This window comes from Arvicanthis niloticus, chromosome 16 (genome assembly GCF_011762505.2).
Source record: "Arvicanthis niloticus isolate mArvNil1 chromosome 16, mArvNil1.pat.X, whole genome shotgun sequence".
NCBI lineage: Eukaryota > Metazoa > Chordata > Mammalia > Rodentia > Muridae > Arvicanthis > Arvicanthis niloticus.
The window spans coordinates 5094499-5106764 of record NC_047673.1 but is presented as its reverse complement, the minus strand read 5'-3'; the positions used below and the strand labels follow the sequence as shown (position 1 = coordinate 5106764).

At 42.9% G+C, this 12266-nt stretch overlaps 1 protein-coding gene across 2 annotated transcripts in view; it reads right to left on the bottom strand.

Moving 5' to 3' along the window:
- Positions 1–12266, bottom strand: part of Myo16 (myosin XVI) — a 482119-nt gene that overhangs the window by 317610 nt on the left and 152243 nt on the right. For both annotated transcript variants that reach the window (XM_076913797.1, XM_034520363.2), the window contains exon 3: positions 2945–3015. In XM_076913797.1, the coding sequence (XP_076769912.1) occupies positions 2945–3015 (71 nt within the window). The remainder of the gene's footprint in view (positions 1–2944; positions 3016–12266) is intronic.

The window sequence follows — 12266 nt, the reverse complement described above, 5'->3', positions numbered from 1 at the left end:
GATTTTGGCACTTCACAGTCTTTCAAGGAGAATAAGAAAGTTAATTAGATGCAAATCTGAAAGCGACACCCCCCCCTTCCCTAGTGATGTACTTTGTGATTCACACTTCTAAGGATTATGAATAATAATTTGACAGCAATAAATACCTTTAATCACACTTGTCTGAAAAGATTATGAGGGCTGAACATCCCTGTAGCAGCGTTCTTACAATATTATCACTGCTTAGCAAAGCTCATGCTCCCTGGAAAGAGTTTTCCTCAAGCTAACGGTGCTCCACCTCAATCCATGTTGATTGTCATCACAGCAGCTGCTTTGTGATGACACTTTACCTCGCCAACAATACGAGCAGAGCAAGATGCCACCCATGCTCAGCAGGAATGGGAACCACATTTCTGCCCTGTCACCTACTGTCATGTTTCCAGGCTCTCCGTCCAACTGTCACGAACAACTCACTGCTCGAGCTTCACATAATATAAAACAAAGTGACTAAGTATTTCAAGGACCAGGTCTGCTGTCATATTCAAGGCAATGCCCTTCTGCACAAAAATCCTCTTACCTTATAGCATGTAATGCACGAAGCAAGCAACCCAGTGTTTCTCTAACACATGCATGTGCCCCATCTCTCCTCTCTCTTTCTCTGTTGGTATTGGGGGGGGGGGTTCACCTGATCATAGCACCAGCCCAGAGTCACCAAGCTTCTTAACTTGTTCACTGCAGGGTCTCCTGTTTTCTTTTTAGCCTTCCTTCCCTGATTCTCACCTAAGGGAATCTAGTAAGTCTAAAAACATGGTCTCTCATGTGTACTTCTCCATGGGAGAAAATTATTGCCCCATGGAGCCACCAAAAAGCCTAGATAAGTTCTGAGTTCACTGTTGGTTCTTCTAGAACCATATGTTCATTTTTATACTTCTTTCTAAGCGGTTCTTCATCTTGATATCATCTATCCACTATCAACCTATCATTCATGTATCAGTCACCTGCCCGTCTATTATGTTTTATCTCACCATCTGTGTATCTATTCTCGATCAATCATGTATCACGTATCTATCATCTACTGCATGTTTATCCTCTTTATACATTCTATATCATCTATTATCTATTTATTTTTAATCCATGTATTTGTCCTCTATCAATAATCTCTTGTATATCTATCTACCATCTATAATTTTATCTATCACTGCCTCTCTATTTTTAGCTCTCTCTAGTGTCTGTCAGTTCATCCAGCGTCTTTCATCAGTTTCTATTATCTATCTCATTATCTATGTAAATATCCCCCCCCTTCCTCTCCATGATCTACTCCATTATGTTACGTACTCTGTTCTCTACTCTACATGTCTGTGTTTTGGTGTGTCTTGGATATTTTTTTGTAGCCATCGTGACATGGATTCTTTATCTTTGTATTAAAGGTAGAATCCATCGGTTAAAGAGTATCTCTAATTTCTACGGAATTTCACTTCAGCTTGACTGTGATGTCAGAATGCCACAGCACAGCATTGCGGACGCCTGAAAATCACTCTCTGTTCTGTGAGTGCTGGCAAGCCTTCGCTTAGTTCATCGGCTAAACCCAATGTCACAAACCCACAACGTTTCATCAGAGCTCCCAGAATCTCGCTCAACACTCCACAATTCTTACAAAGATTTAATTCCGAGGGTCCCTCTAGGTTGTCATCATGAGACAAGATCCCTGCGGCAGAGGACACAGACACGGTTGCCTTTGCCACTGCTTCCAAGGTTGTCATCCAGTATTTGACACCAGCCATTTGTTTGCTATAGGGATATTTTTAAGCTGGTAGGCAGAGAACTGAGACAAACGTGTTTACAAAAGAGGTATTAAAAACGTAAAGACGTGTAACCCAAAATATTAACCTTTCTGTGGAATCTTTATCAACCTTAGCATTATTTGGACATTTGGTCCCATATAAATATTTTTTCTAGACTATCTAAAAGAAATGTCTTGAAGAAATCAGCACTTAACCTATAGTGCTGGATAGGAATATTGGAGTTGGATAAATACAACAGTCTTTACAGCTCTTTCTCGTCCCACGTACATGCGCCGTGCTGCCTCCTGCCAAGACAGCAGTGTAACAGCATGTAATTAGGACCAGGTCTGTGGCGCATCAGCATCCCAGTGTGGGATGCCCCAAGGCTGGGCTCCCCACGTGGCTACTCACGCTTGGCATTCTCGATGGGTAAATTGCCTCTCTCAGTACCAAGGGCATTCAGAAACCCTGTAATTTTTTTTCTCTCTAGCAACCTGCAATTGTTCCTTTGTTTTTATTTACTCGGTAATCTCTGCTCAAGGAGAGTGTAGGGGTGAGCACCCCTTCCTCCCCCAACACTGGGTTTTCTGCACAGCTCTCAGATCCAATTAAATTATGCACCCACAGCAGCCTCACAATGACCACCTCAGCTGTGGTGAAGTCGCTCAACACAAGCCTTTTCCTTCCTGTTGCGATCTTGTTGGATCTTTGTATTTTACTGACTGGGTCTGAAGTAACTCCGTCTGCATTAGCCAGGCAGTACCGTATCCTAGGTAGGCTTTCATTTGTGCTCATTCTCTGTGCTCAGAGTGCTCAGAGCATCACCTGGTGAGGACACACAAAGGACTGTGACAGTCAAGATCTATGCTTTCAGAAGCAAGCATGCTGTGTGTGAGGCCTAGATAAAAGGTTCACTGGGCATAAGCAGCAGAGTGAGCCGAAACTTGACACTCTTGTTCCCTGGACTCCTTTCCCAGGTCAGGTAGGATCCAGTGACTTCCCCTCCCTCCGAACATCAAACTCAGAAGGTTTTTTAGCTACAGCTGTCATCTGAAATGTGCTGATATTTGGATTTTGTTTTCTGGTCACTGTTGGATGCTCATTCTGGGACTGACTTTTGAATTCGTAGTTTACTCACTGTCTCCAGGTGTTACCACATGGCCCTTTCACGTGTCAGTTCTTACCAGGTGGAGTAAAGACCCTCCTGAGGAAACAAGAGTGTGTGGGTCCGCCCCCTCCTTCAAGAGTTGAAGCACTGCAAGAGAAGAGAGAAAGGAGAGTTGAAGAAATGGCGTTCCACACTGAGCCCAAAGTGACCATATTTCAGCAGCAGCTTGTACAACAGCTGTAGGGGCCACAGGGTGAGGGCAAGCCACTGTCAGATCCCACGCTATTCACATGCGATCACGAGTGTTTCTCCTCTTGCTCACACCTGTCAGCTGACGTGGAAGTTTGATTACCCACTACAGTCAAAGGAATTGATGAGAAAGTAGAGTTGAGTGAGTTTATATGTCCTTCACAGAACAAAAGAACACATACAAATAAAAGAGGACCCACTCTCTAGCCTCATGAGGACATTGTTTTGCAATTTACGAAGACCTACTGGCTTAAAGCAATCAAAGTTTGCATTTTGCACATTAAGCCTCCGTTTGTGCCATTAACCCTTGCCCGTGATTCCTTTACTGCCACAAACCATTATGGGACAAAGCCATAAAGTCACATGGGTCAAAATATACACCAATTATCAGAGCAAACCAACAACTGGAAAACGACCTGTGTGTTCATTTGATAGCAAGGTGAATTCGTTAGCACATACAATGTCAGGAGGCTCTGAGATCCGCTACAGCCTCTGCTGCTTATAGCACCCTGATGGGACAAGCCTCCTAGAGATGTCCTTAGGTTCTGAGGCACCGCACTGGTCTCCACCATCAGAAGCAAACCGTTGTTAGAAAAACATCATTGATGCACTTGCCACAAAAAGATAACAAAGTAGCAGCTGCCCTTATTGTTTAGGTTTAGTTGTTATTGTTGCTGTATCTTTGGGTCAGTGATTCTATGTAGCCGGTTGGCCAGTCTCATGCCTCAGCCTCCTCAGGCCAGGAATTATAGCCATGAGCTAACAGGTCCAGCAATAGCCTCTTTTATACTCAGCTGTGACACAATGCTGTTCAATGTGCCTCAGATTCAGTCACTGAGGCATGTTGCCGTTCTACTGAGTTTCTTCTCTATGATCTGAAATGTGAACTGAAGGTGTTGCTCTCTGTATTCACCACAGTATCCAGGCCTCTGGGTGTCTGTTCTCTTGTTGTCTCCCTCACTCTGAGTGACTCCACAAGGACATGCAGTCTTAACAGCCTGTCAGCTCCTGTACAGGCTCCAGCCACTGAAAGCCATCCTGTCAGCTAGAGTATGTGGTGAGCCAGATGGGAACAGCCATGTACTATAGAGAGGACCTATGAAAGTAGCCTAGAGTGTCCATCCTCAAGCCTTTCTTCCATCAAAGCACCTTATGTCCAATTGTTCTCACTACAGAAATCAGTTGCAGGCCTGCTGTCTGAGGGACCAAGAGTCACACCTGCCCTTAAATTTTCAAAGTACAGCCTGTCTGGTTTGGGGCTACTCCCCAGAGAACTTCCTAGACATGGTTCCATTCTATTCACCAACAAGTGACTTTCGTTTCGTGGTGATGTTCTTTCTTCAGTCTAGGATTTGCTTTCAAATCTAAGGTCCAGTTTGCTGAGAAACCTCAGAGGTGGCAGGTCTGTAGACTAATTGCCAGCTGCCACCATTCTGAGAGAATTGGCCAAGGCAGGCAAGGATAAAGGATAGCTTAGCCACCTGGGCCTCCACTTGTCTTGGGCGATACATACCCCTCTTTGAACTTGTAGGCAACCTAGGACCCGTGCCTGCATCAGGTTTGCTTGTGGACATACCTGCTTTAAGCAATGAAATTAAGTTACTGCCCCTAGTAATCCTTTGATAATACTTCCCTTCAAACATATCATGGCTCACAGTCTGGGAATTCTGGACAATGGGATCAAGATAAACCATGCTGGTTTAGGGGGAGCATACAGGTAAGACAAATTTGTGAACTTTTAGGGGAAATCTTATATTTACCATCTTATCTGTATTCAAAGTTGGCCATGAGTATGATAAAAATAAGATGTGTTAAGAGACTGTTATTATAATATTATCCTCATGTTACAAGAGATACAGGCACTTCTGGGACACAGCCGTTGGGTGGTGGAGTATGGACTTGAACTCTAGTCGTATCAGGAAGATGCAGTGTCAAACTCCACGGGCTCTTGCACACTCAGCAATTTTCAGAGGAGACTCCAGAAGACACCAATTAACACTATCTATAGTAACTATGTATAATAAACTAGGTATACTTCATTGCTTGTTTCCAAACACTTTAGAATTAACTATTTCCCCATAATCATTATGATAATTCAGGGAATTTTGGGAGGAAATTGGGAACACACAGAAAATAGAATAATGTTGAAAATAAATTAAAAAATAAAGAAAAGATGGGCATGTGTCTAGCCTGTCTACATAGTGAGGCATTGTCTCTAATAAATTAAAAAGTAAAGAAGGAATTATCGAGATAGCTCTAGGTGGAGTCACTTGCCACCAGGTCTGATGACCCAAATTTGATCCCCAGTGGAAGAAATGACTCCATACAAGTGATGTACAAGTGTGTGCACAGACAGACATCTAAATAAGTAAATAAAGTAACAAAGTATTAAAATAATAAAGGGAACGCAGAGTTGAGACAATGGTTCCCTAGATGTTTTATAACACATTGTGTTTCTGTTTTACCGGGCACACTGCACAGGATGTAAAGCTCCCGCTCAGCACTACGGCTTACGGCTCTCAGAGCTGCATAGCCCTGGTGCTCTCACTGTCTTAAAATGAGCACTTTCTTAACTACTGTCCTGACAAGGGCTCTGCACAGTGTAGAACAGAAACAGACACAGCGGAGTCAGTACTCCATGCTTTACAGGAGGAACTTGGGCTTTGGTGTAACCCCATGTCAGCGAGGTTTACGTAGCTGCTCTGTGGGAGATATTGAATGCCTCACAACCACTCCTTGCGGAGTACGTTTACAATGGAAAGACCCTCTGAGAGGTGTGAGGTGTGATTGTGTCTGTTCACTTATACTAAGGATATGCTGTATTTCACTGAGTGGCTTTTCATACATAGCAATGGCCTTGTATCATGGTGAGAAACCCACTTGGTTATAGGAGAGGTTCTTGTCATCATGTGGAAGGGTCCCAAAGCCTGGCCAAGGGCCACTGAAGTTGTTTGCACAGCTCCATCAGCCTGTCTTCTTGCACATGACGACTCTGGGTTTCATCCCAGGAAATACTGGCCCCCTGCATCGCGTGTACTGTTTCCTGTTTCTGGAAACATCTGCAGCTTTGTTAGCCTCTCTTTAATCACTGCCAGGTTCTTCTAGGAAGCAGCCTGTGCTGGATTCCACTGTGGGAAGACAGTGACTCAGTGTCTCCACTCCTCGAAGCCTGCCTTCGTCTCCCAGTCTGCACTGGCTGACTGCTTTGATTTTCATGACTTGTGCCACCTCCAGGGATTTTCAATCGTATGTGGTCAGCTAAGCTTTCGGCGTACAATTTTATACTAACTTTTAAGCTCACATTATTATTTTAGTTAGCGTGTAACTAAAACTTACTGTCCTTTATTCCTGAATTTTGTAGTCTGATTTTTTTTTCTTTTATTTTCATTTTTAAAATTTTGGTCAGTTTAGCTAATGATATTTCAAGTATGTTGACCATTCATACAAATTTTTTTTTTCTTAAAATAAATTTCAAGATACGGCTCTTCTCAACATTTCTCTTGTTTCTACCCAGAGTGTATACCTTTCGTGAGCATTGCCTGTTGCTTTACTGGTTTTTATTCTCAAATGTGGGAAGTTCAGTAATTGGAATATCCTGTGCTTTTCTGCTGTAGGCATTTATAGCTATGGACCTGTACTGATGACTTCATACAGTCTAACAGTTGTGAAAATGCACCACGGTGGCAGGGACATCAGTGAGCAGTGAGTGTGTGCCAGGGGACATCCATGAGGGGTCAGAGTGTGACAGGGGTACTGATGGCTATCTAATGGGTCACCAATATCATTCCCTAATACAGGCACCATATTGAATATCCAGGAAATTCTGAAGACCAGGATGCAGAGAAATGCAGTTATTAACTCAGTCCCCTCAGGATGGGAAAGAGAGCCTAAGCCTGGAAGCCCTGAAATAGATGCTGCCTGAGGTATTTTGTAGGGATCTTGCATGTTCCTCTTACCTGTTGAGATAACCATCCCATGCCCTTCTGCAGTTTCTCCTCACAATGTCTCCTGGGAACAAGAAGACAGCATCTCAGGGAGCTGCTCTCCTTGTCCTTCTCTTCCTACACCCCCTAAATCTCCTCACTTTAATTCACCACCTCAGAAAAGGACAGACATTGAGAATTAGTCACATTCTGAAGTACATATGGTGTGGGTGGTTTGAATGAAAGTGGCCTCCAAAGCTTCATGTGTTTGCATGCCTGGTCCCCAGTTGGTGGACCGTTAGTGAACAACTAGAGGGTGTGGCCTTGCTGGAGGAGGTGTGCCGAGGGGGGCAGCCTGGAGATTTCAAAAGACCTCCACGTTCCCACTGTGCCTTTCTCGCTGCCTCTCAGTTGTGGATCAAGATGTTTGTTCTCAGTAGTTCTGTCCCTCTGTCACCATGAACTCCAACCCTCTGATACCATAAGCCATACAGACTATTTCTTTTACAAGACTATTTCTTGGTCATGGTCTTTTATCACAGCAACAGAAAAGTAACCAAGACATGGGGTTGGGACCCCAACAGATGAATTGGGTAAAGAACTTAATCTGAGTCATAGAAGCTCATTTTATGTCCTAGAATTCCTTCACAATCCCTGTTAAAGTTTTCTAACGTCACTGTCTCGAGGTTAGGGAGAAAAGCTGTGTGTGTTGATTTTTCTGATGTATCCAGATGCCCCCTCTGCAGCCGTCACAGTCACATGGCCTGTCATTCATAAGCTCTATGAGTGTAGGGTTTGCTGGTGTGGGAGGCAACACCTTGCTCACAGCTTCCTGAGTGGCTGTTAAGTCTTCTGCATTTGACTTCTGTGCAGTTGCCCTACTCATTACTACAACACTACTGATGTCACACCATGCAGTAGGCTTTTCCCTTTCCAATCTTCAGTTTAGTCTCATCTGTCTTGAATCTTCATGCAGGCATAGGTACAATATGATTTCCTTGTTTTCAAGATGGGATAATCCCCTTTCCATGCTGTGTTTTTATTTAGCTCTGACAATGTAACTTTTAGCATTTTAAACAAGCAGAAATTTCAGACTGAGTTACTGTGTAACTGGGAGCAGACAATGTAACTTTTAGCATGTTAAACACACAGATTGAGTTACTGGGTAACTGACAGCAGGTTATGTAGCTAATGGCTGGCCACTGCTAGCCAGGGTGTGAAGTTTGGGGACATCTGTTTAACTTTTCTACTGAAGTCCATGCCACCAGCAGCTGGCAATCCACTCCAGCTTTTCTTGTGTCCTTTGATGTATTTATGTGAATCTTTTGTTTTAAACTTATCTGTGTTTAAATAAGTGTTCCTTATAGACCAGACACAGCTGCTCAGTTTTCTATACATTCTTCTAGCTTCTGCCCCTTCAGTGTTAGAATATGTTCATCACGGCAATTCCTGAGAGAGTGGAGCTCACTCTGTCACTTGCTACTTGTTTGCTGTGTGGATTAAGCTGTGTTTCTTTCCCCTAAGCCTCTGTTGCACCTTCTCTTTGGTTTTTCTGTTTGTTTTCTTGTTTTGCTTTGTGAGAGAGGCCTTCTTCCCTATGTAGCCCACACTGGCTGCAAACCCATGACCCTCCCTTAGCCTCTCGGAGTGCTTAGATTACAGACAGGTGCATACACCCATTCTTCCTTTGTGTAAATAGATCTTTAAATATTGTCATCTCTATTCACAAGCATTCAGATGAATTATTCATTAGGACTGTAATTAATATTTTAATGCATACCAACTAATTTGCATTAATTACTATTGACCAAGTTTCAGCAATGAACAAATGGTGAATATTCTTGCATCCCTGTCTCCCCCAATTTCAGGCCTTTGACTTAGCAAAGGACCCTTATGTATACATGCCTGTTCACTATGGGCATATTTGCTTCTTTTGCATATATCTCTAGATATATTAGGATAAATGTAAAGCAACAGAGCACTCATTAGTCTGTCTTCCATAAACACTTCGCTTTGTTGAGTTTGTCCTGTAAACTCAACAGTCATGTCTTTCATACCAATCCAGAATATCTGTTCGCCACAATTCTCTTAGTTTTTGTTTGTCAAGAATGCCTTCATTGCTCCTACATCTGAGAAAGACAACTTTCTAAAAAACAAACAAACCAAAACCTTCTTGACAGTCTTTCTGTTAGCTTTAGCATATGTCTCCCACAGTCTACTGACCTCTGGATTCACAGTATAAAGTCAACTGCCGTTCCTATGGGGTTCTTGAAGAGGGTGAATGCTTCATTTGATCATTAGAAGACTCATCAGTGTTGGTTCTTCGTGTATCATGGCTGTGTGAGCCTGTATGTGGCTCCTCTGTGTATTGTGGCTAAGCTATCCCTAGATGCTGCCCCTCTGTGTACCATGGCTATGCTGTCTCTAAATCTGTCTGCTCTGTGCATCGTGGCTCCTGGATAGGGCCCCTCTGTGCATTGCGGCTATGTAAGCCTGGATGTGTGTCGTGTGTATCATGGCTATGCGTGTCTAGATGTGACTCCTCTGTGTATGGCCATAAGCCCTGCTCTGCTTCACAGTGTCCCATCTGAAGCTTCTTCAGTGTGTAAGGTAGCATTCTCCATCACACCCCCACAGCTTCTTCTTTGGCTTCTAATAGCCTTCTTCCTGCTCCTTTGCCTTCTTGTCTGTGTGCTCACACACTCCCCTCCGAGCTACACTTCCCCTTGGCTGCTAACGTCACCAGTGGCTCCTTCTGCTGTATGTATCATTTCACATTCTGTTCTTTTCAATATAAGATTTATATTTGGCTCTGTTTTGAATTTTTGCCTTTTTTGAGATTATAATAACATGATTTCTCTTTCCTTTGGTTCTTTTTTAACTATTACTATCTGGTTGTTATTCTCCTCCCTAACTTCCCATACTCATTTAGAAAAGGTTTCATTTAGTTACAGGAACATTAAATAATAACTCTTTTTCTCTTGGAAAAAATAGACTGTCTAGGATTGCCCTGGAATAGATCTTATTTTTAGATCTATTTTTTTTTTTCTTTGTGGGCCAAGCTTGCTTGTTTCTTTGCATTTCTCAGGATGTTTGTTGAAGACTTGACATTACAAGAGTAAAATGGGAGAAGACCTCTGAAATCATGTTCACTTTCCTTCCAAGACAGCTAGCCTGTCTGCTGTGATCCTGTTTGTTTCCTTTCTTTCCAGGACAGCCAGCCTGTCTGCTGTGATCCTGTTTGTTTCCTTTCTTTCCAGGACAGCCAGCCTGTCTGCTGTGATCCTGCTTGTTTGCTTCACTACTTTTGAAACCCTTAATGTCTACATCCTTGGTCATGCACAGCCACTGAAGTCTCTGCTCACCACATCAGTACCAGCTTGTGGACTGAAATGTTCCCGTAGATATGGGGGCAGCTCCCCCAGCATTGGCAGAGGAACTTTGCCTAGGGGGTTTCTTTCGTGTACTGGTAAATGGCTAACATTTCCCTAGTCTGCACTGCCCTTGAAAAGCATTAGTTTCTTGAGTATTTTAGGAGCCCATCCTTAGCCTGGGATATGTGTCTAGCCCCCAACATCCTAAGGAATACACCATCCCTGGGTGGATGCCTTCCACCTGACTTCTCCACCATTTACAGTTTTCATCCGCTCTCTGGGACAGCTGCCACTACAGCTTCAGGCAGGCGTGGTGCTGAACATCACTGCTGGTTCCTTTCTGCAAATGCCCCCAGGAAAAGATTTGTAGTGTTTTGGTTTTTTTTTTTTTTTTTTTGCTAAATTAAGTAAAATAAAAATAAATCTTTTTTATGAGCTTGAGTTTCCAGGAAACTTTCAGACAGGTAAAAATGACAGTCATCTAGGGACCAGCCTTTTTGGAAATCTTCCATCAGTGTCTGCAGGACAGATTGTTTTCCTAGCTATCAGGATGGTGAGGATGGTGGTTTTAAAGGCTGCCATGTGGCCAGCGGAAGAGCGTGTGACCCGGGGTTGTGACTGGCAGCTGTGAACAGCTTGTACTGCTCTAGTTGAGATTCACCATGTTAACAACGGGGCTATCCCGTGCTTGTTGCTGACATTCAAGGCTCCAGAACAGTTTGCTTTTCTCTTTTGCCAGTGTCCTGTTGATTCCGTGGAAGTCCTTAGTGACTCTCTGTATTCTCAGCAAGGGCACCTCATACATTTTAATTATTTGTATGAGTTCCTAAGAATGTTTACCATCCTCAAGAAGAATCAGCTAATATAAGTTGAGTGATAATGATTGTGTTAAAGCTTAAATTGCCAAACTTTTACATGATGAAAAGTCATCTTACAAGGTCATTATCAATCTTCCCTGGACCTCATATCCTCGATGATATATATGGTGTATAGCTTGCCAGGTGGGAATTAGGAATGGCCTACTTACTAGACCTAGCTTTAAATCAACAAGGCTCTAAATACTCCAGAACACACAAGAGTGACAGTTTTATAATGACAGACATTGATCCTCATATTTCTTCAGAGCCCAGGGCAGCAGCAGTAAATCCAGAATGCACATGAAGTAAACACAAGTTTCAGGCTTCATTTTCTCTCTATTTGTGACTCTCTGCCGGGTTACAATACACAAAATGCTCTTACTCTGAACCAGGTTCAGAAGATACCCACGTTTCAGAAAGAGGGCCACTCTGCAAATAAACTCAATGAGATTCAGAACCTCCACAACTAGTCACTTATGCAAATTAGACTATGTCTATAGATCAATAGACTACTAACTTATAGTCCCTTCTTGAGATAGGTGGAAACAAAATAAAATAGTCCTTCTTATATTTGTCAAAACTATTAAAATGCGATTTGCTTTCACTAAAACCCCTTACTCACACCCCACCCTCTCATACCCCATACCTCAAGCCCCCCATACTCATAAACATAAAGTCTTTGTAAAGTCAAGCAAGCAGGGAATAAACATGTCAATATTGAAGTCATTACTAATGCTTTAAGACAAGCCAGAAATCAAGAGGAACACCCCCAAAATGTCAGAAGTGGTGCTTAAGTATTTAATGTGTCTTTGACTTCTCTGGGCCTCAGTCTTTATAGTGTAACCTGAGATACAGTTAAATATTACTGGTAGAAATAAGATTATATAAATGAGAAGAAAATGATTGCTCAGCCAGGTTTGGAAACTGGGGAGGAAATCAGTGAATGGAGGGGCAAACACTAAGAAAGAATCAGTGAAAACACCCAGCAAGCTGAG